This window comes from Drosophila gunungcola, assembly GCF_025200985.1.
Source record: "Drosophila gunungcola strain Sukarami chromosome 3L unlocalized genomic scaffold, Dgunungcola_SK_2 000002F, whole genome shotgun sequence".
Lineage (NCBI taxonomy): Eukaryota > Metazoa > Arthropoda > Insecta > Diptera > Drosophilidae > Drosophila > Drosophila gunungcola.
In genome coordinates, this window is record NW_026453178.1 from 5,298,404 (window position 1) to 5,322,275 (window position 23,872).

Sequence of the window (23,872 nt, forward strand, 5' to 3'; positions counted from 1 at the left end):
CATTTAGCTGGTAGAGGTGGGCAAACATCGAAGTCCTCGATGTATTCAAAACATCGGTTTCATCGATGTTTGGCTGGGCAACATCGATGTTTTTTGATCTCTACTTTGATTTTCCCCTGCAGCAGCGCTGCCCAATATTCGTCGCTTTCTAACATACATGTTAAAAAATGGCTGAACTAAGACGGTGAACTAAAATAAAAATATTATTTCTGTATTCTTACCTTTTGCAGCACTGGGTGGGTGTGAAACACAACTAAGAACTGAAGGTCGGGAGCAAAACATCGCTAAATTAGAAATCCTATTTGAAATTTCACAACTTGATAAAATAGTTTTACTCTGTTTCATAAATTCTGTGTTTTACATATTTCCTTTATTGATTTGAAACCATCACGAGAGTAATTAATTTTCCTTGCTTAAAATTAAAATACTTAATTCCGGGCACACCATGTACTGCAAATGTCTATTTCGAATTCAGAAGATTTAGTATCCGCATATGTATATCTTTGTACATCGAATCTTCCTTATACATTTTCGAACCGACTAAATTGGACTTCATTTTTAGCTTCTAAAAAAAACCCAGTTTTCCCGACAAATAAATATAAATTCAACATCTCAATCCTTTTCCGTTTGTTACGTTTTATTTATCCGTTGGTTTTTGTTTAGCATTCTCAATCTTTAGTTTTGTTTTCGCTTAGTTTTTATTTATTATGTATACCCGACAAAAATTTCAAGTTTGTTCGTTTCAATATCTCTCTCCTGCTAGAGTTCAGTATCAATCGATCCTACTCTCTCCATTCACACGATCCTCTTTCAGCTTCTGCATCATTTTCAATTTCTGTTAGTTTCCTCGTTTTACACTAAATTAACTTTTCAAGTAGGACTTTTGCTTTTCATGTTCTTTGCTTTTGCTCTTCCACATTTTCCGTTCTCTTACAAATATAAATATAATTTAAACTTTTCTCTGGTTATTTCGTTTGTTGTGTTACGTTCAAGGGCATTATGTAGTTTTTCTAATTTAGCAAAAAGCAGCAGAGAAATAGAAGTAATACTAAAATGCATTCAACACAGGTTATCTAAATAAATGCCTTCCCCTAACAAAATCTAAGTTTTCTTTAGCAAAAAAAACTGCACTGACTGATAAGATTCATTTTGCAATAGGAATTTATGTGTGTGACTATGAAAATGTGCCAATTTTTGGGTGGAGGATATAGTTTGACATATTTAATCTAGTCAGTCAGCAGAATTTTTATCAATCGTCATTCGACAATTACAGATTTTGTTAATTAATACAGATTTCAAAACTAATTACTTTATAATAACAATTTGCGCTCTGGATCTTGGAACAACAATAGTCTAACTCATAGTGTTTTGTTATTGGTTGGTAATGGTTTCTTTTAGTTTCACTTGTTAAATATTCCGTTAATATAGATTTTATAAATATATATGCGTATAGACTTAGAAGTACAAAGTTCTCAGACCTTTTTCCAGCAACTAAAATTGAATTCTATACCAAAATGCCTGTAAATATCATTTATTGAATGATATAACACAATTATAGGCCGGAGTTCGATCCTTTTGAGAATTTTAACTAAAACTGGGAGGCAAAACAAAATCCCACCTGAGAAGGCAAATTATTGCTGACAACGCAAATAAATATCAAACTCAAATCGAAGGCTAGTTGAAAACAAACATGAATTTAGAGGCTGTCAATATATCTGCAAATTATATTATCTATACATATGCGACTTTGGGCTTAACAACACACGTTTAAATGGATTGCATAGAACTGTAGTTGGGAAATATACGAAGTGTTTTCATAGTGACTATAAGTTTAACTCCTGCAAACTAGTAAGCAGCTAAATTCCTTTCCTTTCTTTTATATTTCTTTTTGGCTGGCTGGTAATGGACACTTCTAGAAGCTTATATTTATGCTTGCACATTTAGTGTCCTTAAACCCTAAGCTTTACATGCCACCGCTTCGTTTACAAGTCTTCTGGCCCCCAGTTACATACAGTTTTATGACTCGACTCTGAATTTGGGTTAGCATAGGTTCGTCTGTTTTTTTTTTTATATACATGTTCAGATATATAGTTTGTATGCCTGTTTACCCGGTTCAACTTTTTGCTTACAAATTTAATTCTTTCCCGACCGATCGTGTGTGTATATGTGTGTTGAGTGTGCCACCCAGGTTTAAAATTAAAAAACAACTTGTACACCGCTACATAAATAAATGTCCTTAGCTGTTAACAAGGGGGGAGTGGTTGTAATGGGAGTAGGTGTGGGTGTTTGCTGAACTACTGCGCTCCTTACTGCGCCTTCGCTTTGCGCAGGTAGGCGGCCTGATCCTCGCCAGCGCCGATAAACTTGGAGCTCTCGCTGCTCTGCTGGGGGCTGCTCGACTGCTTGACAGCGTTTTGGGCTGCAAGGGAGGCGGCCATGCGACGGCTCTTGTGGCCACCGGGCGCCAGGTACGCCTTGTAGAAGAAGCGCGCGAACAGGACAAAGTAGCTGAAGTACATGGCGATCGACAGGTTGATGTTGCGCTGCGAAATGTGGCAGGATGAGGTGCCGTGCGTCTTCAGGAAGCCATTGGCCCACACGTTGATCGCACAGCCGATGATCATTTGCGTCAGCTGCAGCGAGGTAATGATCATCGAGATGAACCTGGGCGGATTGAAGCGGGCCGCCTTCAGTGCGTAGTAGCTGTACATCACCGAGTGCACGCAGTAGTTCATCACAATGAACCAGCGGGCCGAGCTGGTGTATTCCGTGTAGCTGAACCACGAGTAGATCAACACAGTGATGTGGTGGTACCTGCAAAGGCAAACAATTGAATTAATACAAATTTCTAAAAAAAGTAACCCAATGGCTTTCAATGGAAAAATAATTAAAAATCAAAATCATTAAACTAAATTAGAGGCAATCCGGTACTACTATTGTTTTGAAACACATTAAAATCTACAGGAAATTACAAATAATGGTTTGCCGAATCAAATTAAAATTTCAATCATTATAAATTCTTTTTGTTTTCAAATATACAAAACTTTTCATTACAATTATAATTACTGTTAATAAAAAACTAAAAATAATTATCATGTAAAACCAAAAATGATTTTAAATAGTGCTATTTACTAGTTCTTGCTTTGCTAATACCCTTAAGTAAATTTAATAGCTAACGTTATTTTTCATTAAAAAGAAATAAACATTTAATAATAGGGTGTTGTAAGGGATATTAAATTCTTTAAATCAAAGACTTGGCACATTTGTTAACTTACCAGTGCAGGAAGATGAGTGGCTGCTTGCGGAGCACGATAAATATCGTGTCGCCCAGCTCTGGCAGTTTGCTGAGCACGAAGAGCCAGGTCCAGAAGCCGCACACGCGATCTTGCTCGATGTAGCTGTGGGAGAAGGTTCGGAATATCGGTCAGTGATCGGACATTTGCATAGCATTCAAGTTTCCAGCCTTATGCATATCAAGGTCGCAAATGCAGGCGCTGAACTTGACAATATCAGGCTAAATCGGCTGTTGATGAGATGAAACCAACCTGGGCACGCAGACGGAGTGGAAGAGTCCGTAGTGACGCAGCACGTGAATCAGCTCAGGCGCCGTTCGGGCAGCTCCCATGATGCTGAACATGGCCAGCAAGGTGTTCCATATGATCAGCGGGCCGCGCAGTTGAAATCTACAATAAATAATGAAAGGAAATTTTAGCAATGCAGGAAAAATACAGAGATTGGGAGATCAAAGTGGTGTTTAAAATTCACACTTGGGGTTTTTCCTAAAACCTGACTTCGCTTACTGTAATTTAAATAATAAAACCAATTAAAGCTGCGGTGACACGTGAATCTCTTTATAGTTCTACGTTGGTCGCATATAAAACAGCTTGGCAAAGCCCTAAAAGTCGGAGACTTTCTCATGCAAATATTTAAAAACTATTTTTAAATTCAATATTATGATCATTAATTGAGTTGAAAAAATGTAGCAGTTTAATTGTATATCATAAGGAAATAGAAAATTCATGAACCAAACTAATAGGCATTAAATTAATGAAATTTTTCCCCGACTATATTCAATTACTTTTGCAATCCCCAAACGCACGTTCGTAAGTAGGCACTTTAAATCATTAATATTTACTCGAGGCTAATAGGCGAGAAATCGCAGAGGAAAAATAAACAACAAAGATCAACAAACTCCAACAATTTTAAATTTTTCCATGCCTCCGTCCTAGACGAGCGTGTGACAGTCAAAGATCAAGTTTCTATTTGCTGTATGCACTTAATATGTGCGAATTTTTGTTTAATGCAATGACATCAACCCACTACACCCAGATGTCACAAGGTCAGTCATATAAGAATGCATAATTTTCGAATTATTTGCTCATTAGATCGAAATCTCCTCGAAATGGGCAATCTAGCTGTTGCCAGGCCACATTGAAAAACACACTTGTTTCGATTATTGGATGCCAGGGAACAAGCAATGATCGAAGTCACGACATTAGCTAGTAGATTACACTAGGTTAGTTTGTTTCTAAGCCGCTATAAAAATTGATAACAAATTCAACCGAGAAGGCTAAATGCAAAAAATAACATTGTGTATGGTCTCAGGGAAGACACGTGTATGTAAATCAAGCACTTTTTCTAAAAAAAGACATCGCTCTTTTGTTTTCGGTTCTCAGCAAAGCAAAAGTTGCCCCCCCACAAAAATACTGGTTTAGCATTTTGATGGACAGAAACCTTTTTTTAACGAAATCAATTTAAAGAAATCAACCAATTTAAAGAGGTTTTTGGTTTCGGGAACGACTGAATCACTGACTAATTTTAATCGTGTCACTCAACGAGTTGACTGAAATTAGGAATTGATTCTAATAAGGTTTCCTTAATCTTAATTACTAATAGCAAACAAAGTTTATGCAATCAAAAGGCTGCAAATCAACCAGCCAACCTTATCGATGGCTCGTTAACTATACTATATATGTACATATACTCCATGGCTGAAGTGAAACCTCTTCACGCGGTAGTTAGTCATAAAAACACACACACACATAGGCGAACTAACCAATCGAAATGAAAAATGTGATTCCTGTTATCAACACGTGTTGTTTTTTTCGGCGAAGCGCTAATTTGATACCTTTAACCTTTGGCCGAAAAACAAATTTAAACAATTGCAAGCAAACGAAGTCAAAAACAAACTTAGCTATATTTCAGCAGAAAGTTCGAAAGTTCCGCAAAACAAAGTACATAAGGGAAGTCTTTGTATGCATACATGGTTAGAGCCTCAATTGCGTCAAAGGGTTTATGAAAAAACAGCAATCGATAGTCAGTTATTTCCACCAAACAAGAGCCACAAATATTGTACATTTTAGGATAGTCTAGGGGACTTTTATCGCCGGTAATCAGAATGCTCAATTGAATACGTAGTTGTGGCATCAGCCACCAAATAGCTCACTCGAAAATCTGAGATTTGCATAGATAAGTCCCACTGTATAAGGCAATTAAGCTGCGTTTTTGGATGGGACAAAAACAGGGGGATGGTACAACCACAGAGCGGAAGTGTTCATCTAAGGAATTGAGCTCCAGATGTGCTCTAGTTGGGAATCTTAAAAAATCACTTCTATTAATAACAATTAAGCGCAATGCCAAGTGAGACCAGAAGAACATATTTGCTTTATAATGCTAGACTTTCAATACCCTTCAAAACCGATTGTTCTTATAAAAAGTTAATTTTTCAAAAGTTTCAAAACTTAAAATAATAAAAACTACAGTTTTTTTTCTGATTTTAAAGAGTTTTTGGGAAACGGATAGTAGAGTAAAACATTTTGAGAAACTTTATTGACTTGAAATTTGAAATAAACTTTAAATTTTGTTTAGTTTTAAAGCTGTCCTTTTTCTTTGGGTTCTTTAATATATTTTTATAAAAAAAAACCTTTAAATATAAAGTTAGCGTTAAGATATGAGCGGTATTCGTAAGTTGTTTGTCTACAGGATACGCAATAAGTTTTCTTTAAATGTTCACAAAAAAATTTCTTTGGCAACCAGTAAGTTGTTTGTGAGCAATAATAATTTAAATTAATAAAGAACAGAAATTATTTAATCCACCCTCAGTGCAGGTAAAATGTTCCTGTAAAAGCTCTTTTTTGCATGCACAACTTTATGGTCCGTACAATTCCCAACTGGTTCTGGATGCGTGCGCATCAGCTTCCAGTCGCTGATGGTCGGCAATTCGTGCCTCAAACTAATGAGTAAGGAAAACCAAACTGGCCTTGCTAACCGCTTGGCAGTATTTGGCTTCTAGGCAGAGGGGCGTTTTTCGTCCCTTGAAGCTCAATTTTTGCAAGGGCACAGGTCGTCCCCTCCTTCTCCGAGTGGGTGGCGTCCGGCTGAGCGAACCGGCACCTACTTTTGTGTCCGGCAAGTGAGGCTGGATGCCCTCCTCGGCTGGGTGTTTGCGATCTGCCCTATAAATAATCTATACGTTTCCATTTATCTCCCAATTTTTAGTGATATAGTACTTTGTTTTGTATCTTATGTTTCAGTACCTCTTGTCATTCAAATTTTGAATTAAAAGTAATTTACAACGTAAGATGCATATGATTTAATTTAAATGTTAACAATGTTGCACAACTCAAAAATGTTAGCGGGTCAAATTTAAGTACATTAACATTCTATGAACTTCAAACTGTTTGCAAATCTAAAATGTTTGCAATCCAAAAGTGTAAACAAATTAGCTTGACGTTTTTCTTAGCAGGAAGCTGCATAGTTAAATGTTAACGTTTTATTCACATGTGAAGTGTGTTATATAAAAAATTTTTATTTTACTAATGAAACGTAAAAAAAAGTCAAAGTTCGAAGTTCGAAGTTAGACAAAGTTCGAGCAGCAAAAAAGTCAGCTTAGGAAACAAACATGGACTGCATAATATGATTGCCATAATCATGGTGATGGAGCATGTATTTACTGGTGTGTTATGGGAAGTTGGTGAACTTTCTTTTGCTTTCCACTTTGTGGCGAAGATTGCATAAGCAAAGAGAAAGAAATTCGCCGACTAGGAGAGAGCAAATCAGATATATGGAGAGAGTAAACCTGATTTTGCAAAACATGTAAACAAAACGCAGTGAAAAAAGAGAGAAAAGGGCAGAAAAAAAAAACAAAGAAATGTTGGTCAATTGATTATTGTACGCTTAGTTTTGACTTGGGTTTAGGTTTATTTATGCAGCCCCCTATAAATCCACTATATATGCACACCACTTTTCCAAGAGGTGGCACACTTCCATTTGTATACCTAGACATATAAATATGTATGAAAATGGGGGTACAAAATCCGCAACATTGTCACGAAACTGATGCGACTGTGTTTTGTTTTTTGCAAACCTTTTTTTCGACGAGTTGCAAAACTTTTGGCTTTCTGGGTTTATGTTAAGCCACAATTAAGATTTTGCTTTAAATTCATTTTTAATTATTATTCATTATATTTTGCGGTGGTTCGCAAGCCGGCGAGATTGGATGTCACAGCATTGACCAAGTTATTTTCGAACGCTTTTAAAGTGCAACGAACAAAATATTGCGAAAGGTTAAAGCAATTTGGCCGAAAGGGCGATTATTAAAGATAGCTAAATCCAATGGAGCTCGCAGCTATCAAAGAAAAAAGGATTCGTTTTATACATATGTAAAATATTTTAGAAGCCCGAAAGTAATCTAACTTAGATAAGAAAAAGTTTATTCACCCTTTTAGCTATAGCTATTCAAAAAATGAATATATAAATACACTTATTCTACCAGATACAACATGTTACATATAATTTTTGGTAAATATAACTGTATTGATATATCATCCTCCTCTTTTAATTTTTATACACCTCATAATCTTTATTCCTCTTTATAATCTGCCTTAACAGGTTTATTCCCGTAACATGTTTCGACTGGCTAATGAGGCTAAAATACTTAATATTTCAATTAAAGTTCAATGACCCATTTTATTTTCCAATTAAATTCTCTTAGCCCTCTTTAAAAGTAAACCTAATGAGTATACTCTTTTTATTAACGCTTATACCAACTGAATTCTAGAAAGCTTTAACGCAGAAACCATTTAGAAATCCGTGATCTTTCGCAGCTGGAAGTACTTCAGATGTTTTGAGCCGTAATCTAATCGTCATAATTGTTAGTGATGAAAGGGAAACTGAATTGTTTTCTTGCCGATGTAAGCCGACTCATAGCTAGAAGTTTGGGGCAATACGGAATGACGCACCTGATGCAGCAGGTGAGCGATAAGATGCCAACAGCCAGACTTATTTCAATCATCAGAAATCCAGTCAAAACAATTTTGGTGGCCGACAAAAAACAAGTTATTTTTGAGGGAGATTGAAGCATGTAGTAAATAAAAATTGGGGAAAAGTGGCGTGATACAGAGATGCTGAACTAAGAAAGGGCCGCAAAGAGAGAGCTTTTCATAAAGCTCTATGTTTTGAGTCTCAAAATGGTATCGTATGTACAAAAATATGAGTTCAGTCTGAAGCCTATAAAGAAATTCGGCTTTAATGACACACTTTAACAAGATTTGCATGTCAGCTCTGCCCACTTTTTACCAACTGTTTGTGTTAACGGTTGTCGTTAATTTGATGTTAATATATTTACATATATGCACACTCATTGGCCGATGGAAAATAAATTAAGTTTCACTTTCAGCAATGCCTTTTCTTGGCTTTCTGTATTCGTTGTGAGTTTTTCTATTTATTTTTTTTTTTTGCCTGTTGGCGTTTGTAATTATTAACTAAATGCTGGCTGGTAATATATAATTGTGGCTGTAATTGCATATGCTTCTGCTTGTTGAGGGTGGTGATTTGAACTCAACGCGGCTTGTCTGTCATTGCGGCAATTATTGGATAATTCGCAAATAGTTATGTAATTGCCACGCTTCAATTAAAAAAATTTCCTCATATGAACAATAAGCATATATTTTTCAGACTATCTCAGGACACTGTTTATGGGCTAGCGTGATCAAACCACATTAAAGGACACTTTCCATGAGGGTGGAATAAAAAACGAGGTTTCGGGAATTTCTCTGTACTTCGATGTCCTCGTCACACTTATTTCCTGTAGTTGTGATTAAAATATTGCTACTCATTCAGAGGAATATGTATGAATAACAAAAAAAAAAAGGCCAAGGCCATTTAATGACTCAATCATTTAAAATGTTATATGATTACAAAGATCGGTCATTCGCTTCACTTTGAAAATGCTCGTTTTTGATTTCTATTGTAAGCTCTGGCGCCCACACACTCTTCTCACCTCATTTTATATCGCCCCCTTTTTCCCCTCCTTATATGGCCAAAAAACTTTTGCACACGCAAAGTCTAAATATACACTGGCCAACAAGAACTTTATAAGTCGACATTTATTTCAGTTTTCGTTAAATGGATTCTTTTTTAAAAAAGGGTGGTAAACCTTTATTAAGAACTTCAGAGCAATATATAAAATTTGTATTTGTTTTATCAACACATTAAAATATTATTTAACTTAAAAGTCTCTTCTTGTTCGCAACCATTTTTTGATAATAATAAACCAGAAGCAATTTACTTTAGATAATTTTATTGTTATAAAGCATACAGATACTTATGGTAAAGGTTATAAGAGCAATGATACTTTAACAACAATTAGCCAAGTAAACTCGTAACGACCTCTTAACGTTTTCAAATTAAAGCTGTTTTTTAAGAGCCTTTAAAACCTGGGTAAATAATAATTGGTATTAAATTCCTTTAGAGATGCAATCGAGTTGTCTAGTGTACATTGTCCAGTTGAAGTGGACCAATCGCACGAGTACATAAGTGAGTGTCCTGCTGTCCGGCAAGATTAGTATAGCATTATTTTCTAAACCCCCGACATTGTGGACACACCCACTTCTTGCATGACATGCCATATGCCCCATGCTGAACTTTGTCCGTTGGGTATGTTAAATAAAACGGGTACGACATGCCGTGTACCTATAAACCTAATCAGTTAAATGACTTTAATGACGCACTGTCCGAAACGGGTGAAAAAAAATGAAAAAAGCATTCACAACTTTTATGATGAGGAATGCAAGTGGAAGTCCGCTCTCTTAATATGTAGATTCCGGTGTATGTGCGCTGCACACTCGGTGGTATTCGATTAAGTACATGTGCATTTATCTTTTGTTATGCATTATACAACATAAAACATACAGGTACGAACAGGTAATTAGAACAAAAAGTAAGGTCGCTTTATTTATTAATAGCAGTAGTTCAATTTCAAGAGTCTCACGCCCTATTTAAGTGTTTCTGGACCGTCAAGCCCTAAAACTTGAATAGTGTAATTCATTTTTGCAAACAAAAATGATCTGAATCTAAAATTTCTAATTTAGCTATATTTTGGAAACTTTTATAAAATAACTTGTAGTTGCTAAAGATTTGGAAAATTTTTTTTTCGTTGTTTAATATGTTGCATTTGCAATAGTTTTTAAAAGAGGCACCAAACTTTGTTGCGCTAATTAATTTACCATAACTGTAAACAAAACATTCCTAAGCAATGTAAAGACAGCCCTTGAACCCTGTTTTAATTTGCCTAATTTAAGAGTGACCACCTCCAAGTTCCTCAAACTCATTTCCATGGCCGTTTCATTAAATTCACACCTTTCTGTGCCATGTGCGTCCGTTTGTTTGGCCGCCTCTCCTCCATGTGGGTAAATATTAAAACGCCATTCCATAAAGATCCAAGTGTAAGGTAAAGTTAATAACAACAACGAATGTCCCCGGGGAGAAACCCCAAGCCCCTATATAACTCATCCGATTTCAATGGGTGTAGGCTGAAGTGTGGGCAAAAATGTATAATCTGAAAATTATGTAATCTGGCTTTTGGAAAATCTTTTAAATACATTGTAGTTAAACAAAAATTTGTTTTCTTTTAACAGATTTACGGCTTTATTAAGCCAGCCAAAACTGGAACACTTTAAAGTTCATTACTTTAAATGTGAACATTTCAACCTTTGGCGAAAGTACTAAGCAGGTGACAAAACAAAATTATGATCTTGCAAAAAATAAAAACAGGCTAGAATAGGCACCCATAGTTGGCATGTCACGAGCCCAACTTATTTGGCCACAAAACCCGATGACGACAATTAGAAATAGGGAGGCACAAGAAACGCAAACAGCAAAACAAAACAAAACTACACAATTGTCAGCACGAAAAGCCAATTGAATCCATCACAGGTAAATCAGGTAAGTAACAAGTGACATTCGCGCTGACAGTTGAGAAAATAAAAAAAAAAATACCCAAAATGCCGCCAAATCAAAACTCTGTTGATATCGGAAATAAAACGGAATAGTGCGTACTAATGTGCGAATGCAATTGTTTGGTAATTGAGATTGAGTTAAGGATTCACCTTCGGCGTTAGCATTTGATTAGCTATAATTTTATATCATTACATGTGGAGCCCAACAGCTGTCTGGGGTAATAATAAAGTCGCACTTGGACTGCAGTCATTCCGGAGAATAAACTTAAACAAAGTGCGATTGAGTAAATATAGGGGTTTCCAGGGATTGGTTTTGATAAATAGAAACTTCTATACCAGCTGCTATGGGCGTGTTGACTTGTGGGTGTAATTAGTGGCGCTCCTCCGCCGCCAGATAAAAGCTTCTCAAGGTTCCAAGGGCAAATGTTCTTGGCCCAACCATAAATTCGCAGAGTTGGCAACCAGCAAAGAGCACATGTCTTCGATCGTGAGATAGGTGGGGATTAAAGTCTAGCAAACTACATAAGACTCACCTCGGCCGATTTTGCATAAAGTGCTGACCACCGAATATGACCAGCATGTAGATGCCGCAGTAGTAGAACACCCATGTCCAATTCTCCAGCATCCATTTCCGTGTGCGCTGGTGTATGAAGTCGTTCTCGAAATCGAAGATGTACGAGTAGTTGGGCGTAACGCTAATGTCCATGTTAATCATTTTGGTGGGTTTTTGTGTGTTGCGTTGGTGGCTATGTTACGTGGTTCCTAAGGGAGAAAAAAATAAAAATCCATCAAATCTATATTGCAAAGATATTATGGAGATTTAATTGGAGAATGCCAATTTTAACTTAACCTTTTTTAAAAAAAAATTTTCAATATAAATTATAGAATATCTTAATGCTGATTTAATGTCTAACATTACTGCAACTCAATTAATTATACAGGCGTTGCTTATTTACTTTGGAGAGCAATAAATAATATTATTTTTATATCAAAAGAAATTTTGTTCAGAAAGTTAGGGCCCTCGTTAGTTGGTATATAAAATGTTTATAGTTTTTGTGTTTGTGGGCTTAGTAACTATACTGATTGCCGTATCTTATCTGTTCTCTAAGCGAATGGATTTTACACTCGATATTTAAAGCTAATTTCAGTAAAAATTCCGCACCACTCCCCCTTTCATACACGCACTCACACACACGGACATTAAAGCGCGCGTTTTGTCGCATAAATTTCTCGGCGACCTTCCTTTCCCCTTTGTCCCGCCGCTCCTCTTCTCTCTCCCCTCTCTTTCATTGATTTTGCTCAACAACACTGCTGGTCCATGGACCATGCTCTCTCGTTCTCTCTGTGTCTCCCCCTCAAAACTGTCTCGCTCGCTCTCTACGGGATGTGCATAGCTTTCATGAATGGCGCACGCTTTGTGGTCATCTTCATCTACATTCTTCCGCTTTTCACACTTTTCACACCTCGTGCTGAAGCTCAAATAGATACACAAACAACTAGCTACACAGAAAAAAATCATCTCCATATTCATAAGAATAAAACGACTCGGACAGCTTCTGCCCATGGTTTCGTTTTTATGTAAGGTGATCTAAAAATCTTTTTGTCACTGAAAAAATGTTTATCAAAGTCTGAAAAAATAGACTCTAAAAAACTTTAGTTTTTGTGGCGCTAAAGAATTTACTAACTGTGGACACGGGGAACTCAGGGCCTCCCCTGAATCAGATACTTTTTTCTGTCTGTGTAGTGGGCGGGGGTGGCTGTAACGGCAAATGTGATTGGGGAGGTTTAGGAAGAGCGCCAGACTGGCGCTCTTTCTCTCTCTCTTTAGTTACAAAGTCTCGTGCGAATAAAAAGAACTCGTAAGGAATTCATGCATAAGCAAACAGCCAAATCAGCCGAAATACAAATGAGGCGGGCACAATTTGCCGGTGGGAGGGAAATTAGTTTGAATGCCTAATTGTATGCCAGACACGCGACTAAGCCACACACACTTTTACGCACTCTCACTTGCACACAGGTGATTTTGTTTTGTGTAAGCTTCGCTTGGAAGCTCTTTTTGTTGTTTCTTTCTGAGTAACATATCCGGTTTTTTGCGCGAGCGCTTTCAAAAATTTCTAGTGAAATTTTTTCGGGCCACTTAGCGGTTTGGTTTTTATGCTCCTAAAATCTCGCCTTATATCTCCCTTTTCCTCTCTTGCAAAAAACGCGATCTTTCGATTTTTCTTGTTTCCGAATCGATAAAGTACACAGTTAAATCAGCAAAAGTATGAGAAATTCGTCTCTCGCTCTCTCTCGCAGCATCGGCAGAAAAAGGGGGGCGCAAAGTAAGGAGGAAATGAAACCACCACAAAACATGCACGCACTCACACAGATATCACAGAAAACACGGTTACTATTTTCGAACGGTGATGGCTATGAGGTAATTACTTTTGCTCGCCGCTCCTTATCGCAATATCAATTGGCTGGATCGCACCACTCACGGCTGTGCACACACTTTTCGTCCAGCGATTCAATTCAATTTAAAAATCCACTCGGATTGCCGGCGCAAAGCGAACGAACGGTTGGCTGGCGGTTGCTTATATACGAGTATTAGGGGGTGCAGAAGAGGTGGCGAAACATCGATGCCAGCATCGATTGGTTGGGTGGTTGCGAACTTGGGTGGTTGAGAGCCTCGGTGGTTGAGAACTTGGATTATCCAACTGAAAGTTAAAAATCAACGTTTTCTTCTTAAAATCAGCTAAAAAAATGTAAGCAATGTTTTTTAATTCTAAAAATAAATAAAATGCTCTTTAATACTGAAAGGACATCCAAAAAGTAAACAACATATATATTTATGAGATTTAAAAAATTTAGTGGTGGTGGCTAAATTTGTCATGGACGTGGACCGATATCTACAAAGCAGTTAATAATAAAAATGCTGCTCAATTATTGCATGGAATCGGCATTTTTCCCGTATCATTTTTCGTTGTTCAGTTGCTGACAATCTTTTGTTCTTAAGCAAGAACAAATAAATAAAGTATAATAATTAATTTGCTAGAATTACACCTCCATTGTTCGGTATATTGTACGAGATATTTTAGTATCTTTTATAGTTTTGGTGCTTTTTAACCTACTCGGTATTTGTTTTGTGGAACTGTCGCGGTCATACTAAAGTGTGGGTGCCACATTCACTCTCTTTCGTGCTCTCATTTTGTGCCTCTGTTAAAAAGACGTTGAAACTTAACATTTCTGTATGATTCACTTCTTACAGCTAGGATGCACATCAAAAACTTTCCGATTCATTTGAAAAATGTCAAAAAATTATTTCAGATTTGACTACATTTTGAATCTAAGCATAGGCAGCTAAAATTTCATCTAGAAAAAACGAGGAAAACGTTTTCCAATTTTGGCGCTTAAAGCTTAGTAACGTCACAAACCTTTCTGGCTTTCCAAATTTAAATAAAAACGACTGTTTTTACGAGAAGCAGTATAAGCGCTTTACCAAGTAAGTAACTTTGCAATCATTTGTATAAATGATACCCGGAATCGAATAATTTGTAAGAAACCTTACATGTAAGTTCAAACTTAAAAAATATTTTGAAAGATTATAACAACGGAAACCTGTTCATACCAAGTCCAGTTAAAATAGAAATAAACTGATTTTTTTCGCACTGATACACCATTAAGCATAAATTCGACTTTTGAAATTAGTGGGGGTTGGGTTCGGTTTTTATTATAAATACTATATTCTTTTGGAGTTTACACAGTAGTTGAAATAGTGGTGAGAGCTTTTCTTGAGAGCCTACTTCTATATCCTTGCATCTTAACATATATATAAACATATTAAAGCGTTATACCAGGCAACGTATAACCTACAATGCCACTACGATCTAAGGTCCTACATGGCTACTTAAGTCATACCCTACTAGATCACAGTTGGTGGGGGCTGTGGTTGGCCCCCCTTATTTTTGTTGAGAAGCTCTCCGATCCGGTTACAGATCAGAACTAGAGGAGTCCCATGCCGGACACATTGTCCGATAGGATCATCTTCTGGACGTCGCAGAAGACGTCTCGGATGCAGCGCGTCGAGGTGGCGACGGTGAAGTGGTAGTAGCACTCCCTTTCCGAGGTACCCAGATCCACCTGATTCCGCGAGTGGCGCTTGAAGGGCTCCTGGGTGATGTCCACCAGCTTCTGCTTGATGAACATCTTCGTCCAGTCGCTCTCGTCGAAGCAATTGTCCTGCTGCGGCCGCTTGCAGAACTCCTCGTACTCGGGAAAGTAGTCCACAATATGCTTTCCGGCCCGAATCTTCCGCTCCATGATGTCGTACTTGTTGAGGAACACGATCAGTCCGGCGGAGGCGAGGAAGCGATTCTGCCACACGGCCCGGAATAGTTTCAGAGCCTCCTGCAGCCGATTCTGGCTGGGATCCTCGCGCAGATTCTGGTCGAATTCGCTGCACGAGATCAGGAACAGCACCGCCTGTATCCCCTCGAACACCTGGATCCACTTGTTCCGCTGATCCCTCTGGCCGCCGACATCGTACATGCGGAACTCCTGTTCGCCACCACCCATGCTCTTGGGAATGGGCACACGGAACGTGATCTGCGAGATGCCGGTGGTTATCTTCCGACTGTGCAGGATGTCCTCGGTGCTGGGTATGTACTCAGCATCGCTGATCCTCACAAAGTTGTCCAGGAAGCTGGAGAAAGAGAATGGTTCACTTAAGTAAGATCCTTTAGAACAAATATAATTCTTAAAAATACTCACTATTTAGCGCTGTCCAGCAGGGGGAATTCACTCGAGCGATCGTAGCAGGCGCGAATGCCCACATCGTTCCACAGAGTAGTGACGTGGTCGCAGTACTCCTAAAAATATAGAAAAAGTAACCCAAAATTTAGTAGTGTTTATCATATACTGATAAGGGGTATATCAACTTTTCACCGGAAGTGTGCAGAAGCCACAAAGACAGACAATGACAAAAGCTAACCCTGATGTAATACTGTCTAACTGTTTGGATAAAACCACTCTTTTTGCAGTATATGTACATATATGATATAGGTCACAGCCAACGGGATTGTCATAGAAATTACGTGCAAAAGTGACTGCTCAAAGCAAATTAAAAGTTTCCAAAATGCAGAATAGATTAAAACATTAGCCAAGCCTTTTTTTCGCTAATATTTATATTTTCTTCCGAAGAAAAGTGATTACTTTGATCGCAATCGAGTCATGTGTTCAAGCAGCTGACATAAATTTGTTAAGAGAAACCCAAACTTCGGTACTCCTCTATGGCCATTTGTTTATGCTCGGTATTACTCACTGGTAAAACATAAAACATGAATGACTGGCATCAAGATCTAGATACGCCCCGCCCACTTGGAGACTGGAAAAGCCATGGTTATCTTATCGTAAGCCATATAATGACCATTGGGTAGAGTAGATATCTTTGGGAAATATAGAAGTGATTGTGTGGCATGAATCATATTCATTGGCCGTTGCAGCTGCGGTAAGCTTGAAACAAAAATCAAACAAACAAAACCAAATGTTGGGCCAGGAAGTCCGATTTACAAAACACTTGTTTGGAAAGTTTTTAACACATTCCATGCCGCCTAATGCCTTGGGCTATCAATCAAATCGCCGCGGCCAGATAACGAATATACGATCGAAAGTCGCTAGAGATTTGACGCAAGTCCCAGGCGACTTCAAAGTCGTTTGCCTGGATTTTCGGTGTCCAGTGCGACAACACGACAACAGAATTTGAAGTGCAGCGAGGGATAAGATACAGATAGGTATTCTTGAGGGCTGCGAAACTCACCTCATTCAAGTATTCGGGGGCCGAACCGGGCAGGGAGAGGATATAGTCGGCCGATCGCTCGCTGGTACAGCTACCGAAATCGATTCCCATCAGTCCCATTTGGGCCACAAGTTGTAGAATGGATTCGTGGATGTTCTGATAGATCTCGGGGATCTTCTCCCGCCGCTCACTGCAAATTCATGAAAAAGAGTCCTTGAGTATACTCGAAATAAAAAAAAAACGAATATAAAACTTCTATTTAAAAAAATTTAATTTAAATAAATCATTTATATTCATCGTTATCACAACATTTTAAGTGAATTGAAAGCTAGTTTTGTGTCAAATACTCGAAATTAAAAAAAAAACGAATCAAAACTTCTATTTAAAGGAATCAAATTTAAATAAATCATTTCAATTTATCGTTATCATAGCATTTGAAGTGATTTAAAACTAGTTTTGTGTCAAATACTATAACTATTTTAAAGGCGATTTTATCAAAGTTTTCTTTGTAAAACTGAAGTTTATAATTTAAATCTGAAAGTATCTTTTGTTGAACTATAACACTTACTCGTCTGTAAATCCATTGATATGCAGTATGCGCATCTGTTTTATGATGGTGGTTTTGCCGGACTCGGCGGTGCCTAGTAGCAGTATCTTGACGGTGGTATCCCGGCCGCCCTTGGACATGTCCTTGAGCATGTGGTGGCCGTGCACCGCCTGGAGCTGCTCCTCCTTTTGGCCCATTACCGCTGCCGGTTTCGCCGATTGCTGGCGCAAACACCGCAAAAGTCTGCATGGGGAAAAGAAGAGAAAGCAAATTTACTTTAGCTGTTTGTTTTGGCTGGTGACTTCTAAGGAAAAACACGCCGATCAAGGGTCTATATATAGTCATGTGTAAATATTAGCTTACACCCCAAAGACCGTCACCCAGCCCCAGACCTGATGTATGTTTAATTAAAAGCACACAGAATACCAGAGACAGAAAGAGATACGCGTTGGGGTACTTTTTCCCCAACTACGGGCAATACGCAATAGATAAAACCGCAATGGACCCGAAATGGGGCGAGAAATCGGCGGTTTCAGGGGGGCGATTGTCTGGCAAAAACTGAAAAGTTTCAAACAGTAGTACAAACTTTAATTAGGTACAGGATACAGTGCTTTCAGATGCGGTTTGTTGGAAAAGGGTATTGGCAAATAGCCAGAAGTATTCAAAAATGCATACAAATTGATAATTGCTGCTAAGCAAGTTTATTTGCAATCTCATCCCAAGCATGCAGGAATTGTTTACCTTTAGTTTATATCAAAGTGTAAACACTTAATGTCATTACTGAGTCATTAGAAAAGTTGCAAGACATAAAATTGCAATTATTGAATTTAAGTGATGGTAAAATAAATATTTAAAGAGGCAGTAAACTCTACGACAATGTTACATTTCAAGAATGGTTATGGCATAATTGGCTTTTGAACACAAATAAGTAGATATTTGAATAAGATCAACAATCGAAAAAGTAAGTGTTATCCACTCAAGTCCCTAAAACTTCCAAGTCGAAAAAGGACATATCCATTTAGCTATTTGATTGTTAAATTGAAAAGGAACAAACTCCTTAAAAATCACTTCACTTAAAAGCAATTAAAGAAGTTATCAATGAGAGTCCATTAATGTGTTTTTGCTTTTTTGGGTTATTGAGACTTTGATTGGATCACGTTTAAGATATCGCCAGACATAACACCGCATTCCAGACCAAAACCTCAAACCACAAATGATTGGCAATTTAATTAACTGACTAATTGCTCTAATTGGAACCGTGGAAAAATTTTGATAGTCGCCAAATGGACGCACTTTGCTCCAGCGGGAATAATATCTGCTTTATTCGAGTCATGTGAAAATCATTCAATTCGCGAGATCGCCTGGAGGGGGGAATCGGAAAATGGGGCTGGGCGCTTGCAATTTTATGGTGGGCAATTCTAATTGGGCGATTGCCAAAGCCTACTCAAGACCATTGGCTCTGGCTGATTTTCGGTATTCAACCTTATCGACGGCGCCCGCCTCTCCAGATACGAACCTTTCCTTATCGAGCCACTGGCGTCGAGCTATCCTGCTCTCACTTTTCCCCAACTATGATGAAACCCTTCGTAGGGCTGATTTAAATGTCATCTTCTTCTCGTTTTAACCATAGCCTAGCCATCAATTTTACGATTCGTATATTAAAGTTAATCATGAATATTTCCCACAATTTCGGTGGCATATCGAATCAGAGAGAAATTGGGAATTTTCGATAGCTATGGCTATCTTTACGGCGCCGACTGTAATTTCTCACTTGATTTTAACAGGCTCTATAAATGTGCCGGAGGTATTTATGGCGGCTTACAACGAAGGAATAGAACCCAGTCGATGTACATTGACCTGCAACCAATCGGCGGATAGCAACAAAAAACTATACCGCCTTACAAAGTATTGCTCGGTTGGTAAAAAACAAATAAACATTAGCTGGCCTGACAGCTGCCAAATGGAACTTGTGGCTAATCTAAACAAATAACCATAAAATTGTATAATTTATTCACAGATAATATTTCGGTGACCAGGTAATTAACTTGGGTGCCAAAGATGCGTCAGCTAGCAGGGAGTTTTGAAAGTTGCAGAGGAGACATTGCATCAGCCGTATGAAGTGAGCACTATGAGAAGCGCATAGAAGGGCGATTTTCGAAATGTAAAGGGGAATCTTTTAAGTATGAAACATTAGCACACTTACATCATTACCTTTCGTCCGATTTTGATAATGAAAAAATAGTAATTAAAGCTCCCGCAATGCAATAGATATATACTCGAAATATAATTTGAAAAGGTCAAATATTTTGCGGTCTTTCCAAAAAGTTAATTTGCATTATCTGCCCGACGTGCAGTCTGATTTGGGTTGCCCAAAAAAGTGTGATTAGCTTGGCCCAAATATAGACCGGAATATATTGGATATTCCGCAATGATATCATCCGCCCACTGATAGGAATAATATGAAAACCTGTATACCAAAAGTAACTTTCCCATTGGTTAAGCTTATCGTGGTGATTGAAGGTTTCAATTTTGGGGCTATCAAACTGTGATTTTGGGTCTTTTCGGAGTTAACGGGAAATCTGAGCTGATAGGGGCCATATTGTCAATCATAGTATATATCGCCAGACCCACTTTCTCAGAAGCTAGAGACTTACCTTAATTTCATGGCTCTGATGGTTGTATCAATTGTGCCCGATGGACTATGTTTCTGTTGAATTGAATCTGGTGTTGCTTTATTTATTCACTTTTCTTCACTGGCACACAATATGCTATTAAATACTTTGAATTCCACTGAGTTTCTGTTTTCTTTGGTCTGGAATGTGTTTGTCGAGCACTTGAGTTCCTGTCACTGCTATAATAATATCCATTTGTCTGTATCACTGAACTTTTGCTGTTGCCTGTGGTTTTCAGGGTTCCCTTTCAATAGTAACTTAAGGCCGGAAGAGGTCTAACAACGTTTTATGATCACACAGCACTGAAAGTCACAGCGAACGGGGTGAATTCTTAAATATCAGTTCGGTGCCATTTAGCTCCGAGATAACGTCCAAAAAAGAGAGAGAAAAAGAGAGAGAGCGGCGCCGAGTGGGTGGTTGGGTGGTTGGGTGTTTTCGGGGGCGTATGGAGGTGTATGGTAGTCTCATAGCCACGAATCGTTTGTTAATTGCTTGTACGGGTGTTCAAAGTAAGAACGTACAATATCAGTGATAAGATAGCAGCCCGAGGGTAGCTCAACATATACAACAATACAAACCAGTCAATCGATGGTAAAAGAGAGTTATTCCAAAAAGAGTATTATGAATTTTGATTATCTCTTAAGCGCAGAAATTGCCAAATCATCGACAGTAAGCGTAAGAGTTGTTGAATTTGCTAGAACTATATATAATGGATCCACACAGAAAGAAAATCAAATATGTAAAAAATGATTGATGGGTTCTAAGGTATTACCTACACATAAGTTTCTTATAATGTTTATTATATATGAACCTAATCATGATTATTCGGCTTTTCGCAAATAACTTCGAATTGATAGGGTCACCGTTCCACTTAAAAAGTCTATTATATATATGCTTTTGTGGTAGAATTAATAAGAGAGATAAATATCAAACTTATTAAGTTACATTATTAAGTTACACTAAGTTAATAATTCAATAGTTTTAAAGCAAGAACAAAGAAATCAAGCGTCCCAAAAAAATGTAACAGCTGAATATTACTTAAAAATGTTGCAAAAAGTTTCTGCTTTTCAAACTTAATAAATATCAAAATAATAGTTCACTAAACCTTTTTTAATAAAGTAATGTAACATTTTCAGGTTATTGTATAATTCCCATGATACCTTCGCTTGTAGAAAGCTTCCACTTACTTACCTATATCCGGAATATTTGTACTCTCAATTCGAGCACTTGTGCTCAACTAATTACGAAGTAAAGTTCCATATTTTTGGAATGGAACTTTATTCCATATTTTGGAATGGAACTTTACCCCCTCTTGAGTGGCTCCATTGTTGGTAACTAAAATTGCCACTTGATCGCAGGGGAGGATTACAAGAGTTGACTTATTGTTTGCATACTGGAGGAATTGTTTTGAAACTGACAGCACACCAAGCGGGTAGGTACTCGAACAAGAACATGTAATTAAAATATAGGGCCTCGACAACAAAACACAACACAACCAGACCAGACTAGACCGACTCAATTGGACTACCCTGAACAGAACTGAAGCCTTATCGCGACTGGATGATAGCTGGCAATACGGTGTGGATTTGACCCACTGTCAGGGCCTGTAAATTAAGGGTTTTGCTACAGATCACGGTGCTCGGTAACAGGTTAAAACTCTCGGTTCACGGAGGTTCACTGCGATCTGAGCATTTGGAACATTGAACCCAGTGGCCGATACGGATCTGGGGCTATTCCTGGGTGGTTTCAGAAGTTGCTGGGCGGATCGTTGCCAGCCCACTCCACCGGCAAGGTCGTTAACTGCTCGAGCCACCCACTTATCGGACAGTCAATGTGCTCTGATTGCTTTCCTCCCACTATATAGATTTATTTGCCTGTTTGCCAGAAAGACGTCTGGCTGGGAGCTAAGAAAGAGTCACGCTTCGAGATACAGTCATTTGGGAGGGCCATACCCATGCAATTAAGTCAAATTGTGCGAATAACGAAAATTTTCCTACAAACAGGGGGCCATAAACCCGATTTTATGGATCGGGCCCCCTCTTTCGTTATTACTTCTGGTTAATGTTGTGGGGAATGACAAAAAGTCGGAAACTTTAACCTGCTGCCGTCATTTCGCCATTATTTGTTCAGTTTCAATTTCAGTTTCAGTTAGTTGGCACACGTGAAGAGCTACTAATGGATTTTGTGGAATGGAATTTAAACTATTTTGTTTACCACAGACGAGATTGAAATTCAGGGAATAAATGCCAATCGTTTGATGTGTATATACAGACCCGAAAAACAAGTCGCCATTCATTTCCCAGTATCAGTCGCGATTTGATTTTCAGCCTCTTAAGACGTTTTAGATTTCCGTTGCTGTAGACAAGAATTCGAAATCAAGCGCACAAATCGAATGACTAGACCGACTGAATGCCAAATAGTCCTCTCCCGAAAATACCAGCGCGTTTGCATTATATAAATCTAAATCTGCTGGCGATCGGGATCGTAAATCTTGTTTTCGATTGGAACCCATTCTGGTGGCGCTAATCGTGTGGAACCCCTTTCTTTGCCGAAATAATCTCTGCTGATAATGCAAGGAGCATGCTTGAGGACCCGATATTGGGTATAAATTAATGGGGAGCTAAATAGCGATAGGAATGGTACAATATCGGAATAGTTTAATTTTTTTTAAAATAAATTTTTTCAGTCTAGAAAAATTCAGAAAAAATTTCATTTTAGAAAATGAAAAAAGGATATTATTTTCATTTTATTAACTGTACTTTAAAATGCGATAATAATGGCATATAGATATATTCCAAAATGATAAAATGTGTTTTATATTTCTGTTGATTGTAATAGAAGACTAGTGAAATCTTTACATTTATATAAAAAGTATTGTATCATCAGGATGTTTTGTATTTTTGAATGATCTAAAATTTCTTATATGTTCACCGTTTTTATAACAGTCTTAATACCGCTGATTTGAAGAGCTTATACGATCGTATCTTGAATGCGACAAGACCCTGTCATCATGCAACCACGTAAGCAGCTAATTCCGGGGACCTTGCGTCTTCGACACAACCAAAACGTGATCCCAGGGCAATCCATCAAGTGCGGTCCTGATATCACCGCTCAAATAGCTGATAGATATAGCCATGTACCTGCTTACCTCACATTCAACTCCCCACCTCGGTGTTATTTGTCTAATTCGACAACACAGAAGGCAGATAAACGCGAGGCGCTTAATTTTGCCAGTGTTTTTGTTTTGGCTGCAATGTTGACAACCATTTGATTAAGGAACGATGGGTGGGAATATTATTGGTGGTTGTGGGTGTGGAGCACGTCTGTGGTTCATGGAATGAGCTTGATGATGTACGAGCTGCGGGTTGAAGTTGAGTGATAGCCATGCCACCAAAGGCTGGGAAAAACAATTGAATCACGGCTATCTATATTTCCACTTTTTTTTGGGGAGATAATAAATGGAGTTACGAAACAAGGTCTTTTGAAGATGAAATGTGAGTCCCCCGATCGAACAACCTTCAATTAATTCCCTTTTTTTTTAGAACGTAGAATATTGTTCCATAACTAAAGCTTTTAATAGCGTCTGCAAGAGCTAAGCTGACCAATTAAGTTGCAATAGCCATAAATCAAACCTTTAGTA

The 23,872-nt window shown here is 38.0% G+C and overlaps 2 protein-coding genes and 1 non-coding gene across 6 annotated transcripts; 1 reads left to right on the top strand and 2 right to left on the bottom strand.

Moving 5' to 3' along the window:
- Positions 1 to 616: 616 nt before the first annotated feature.
- Positions 617 to 13,823, bottom strand: LOC128257758 (elongation of very long chain fatty acids protein 6). Of its 3 annotated transcripts, none has more exons than XM_052988946.1 (5): positions 13,665 to 13,823; positions 11,771 to 11,999; positions 3,546 to 3,683; positions 3,276 to 3,398; positions 617 to 2,814 (listed from the first exon to the last, which is right to left on the bottom strand). In XM_052988946.1, the coding sequence occupies exons 2-5, from the start codon at positions 11,950 to 11,952 to the stop codon at positions 2,307 to 2,309; spliced, it is 951 nt and encodes a 316-aa protein (XP_052844906.1). In that variant the 5' UTR covers positions 11,953 to 11,999; positions 13,665 to 13,823; the 3' UTR covers positions 617 to 2,306. The 3 variants fall into 3 exon arrangements, with proteins under 3 accessions (XP_052844906.1, XP_052844907.1, XP_052844908.1); XM_052988947.1 differs by having other exon boundaries at positions 13,605 to 13,818; XM_052988948.1 differs by lacking the exon at positions 13,665 to 13,823 and adding an exon at positions 13,601 to 13,619.
- Positions 6,223 to 6,431, top strand: LOC128258024 (U12 minor spliceosomal RNA). Its single transcript, XR_008267929.1, has one exon. It is a non-coding gene; the product is annotated as a U12 minor spliceosomal RNA (small nuclear RNA).
- A 1,125-nt stretch (positions 13,824 to 14,948) lies between the features above and the next one.
- On the bottom strand, positions 14,949 to 22,844 carry LOC128257755 (guanine nucleotide-binding protein G(f) subunit alpha). 2 transcript variants are annotated; one of them, XM_052988942.1, is made up of 5 exons: positions 22,506 to 22,844; positions 17,582 to 17,803; positions 17,035 to 17,203; positions 15,990 to 16,087; positions 14,949 to 15,921 (listed from the first exon to the last, which is right to left on the bottom strand). In XM_052988942.1, the coding sequence occupies exons 1-5, from the start codon at positions 22,526 to 22,528 to the stop codon at positions 15,222 to 15,224; spliced, it is 1,212 nt and encodes a 403-aa protein (XP_052844902.1). In that variant the 5' UTR covers positions 22,529 to 22,844; the 3' UTR covers positions 14,949 to 15,221. The 2 variants fall into 2 exon arrangements, with proteins under 2 accessions (XP_052844902.1, XP_052844903.1); XM_052988943.1 differs by lacking the exon at positions 22,506 to 22,844 and adding an exon at positions 20,215 to 20,541.
- Positions 22,845 to 23,872: the final 1,028 nt, after the last annotated feature.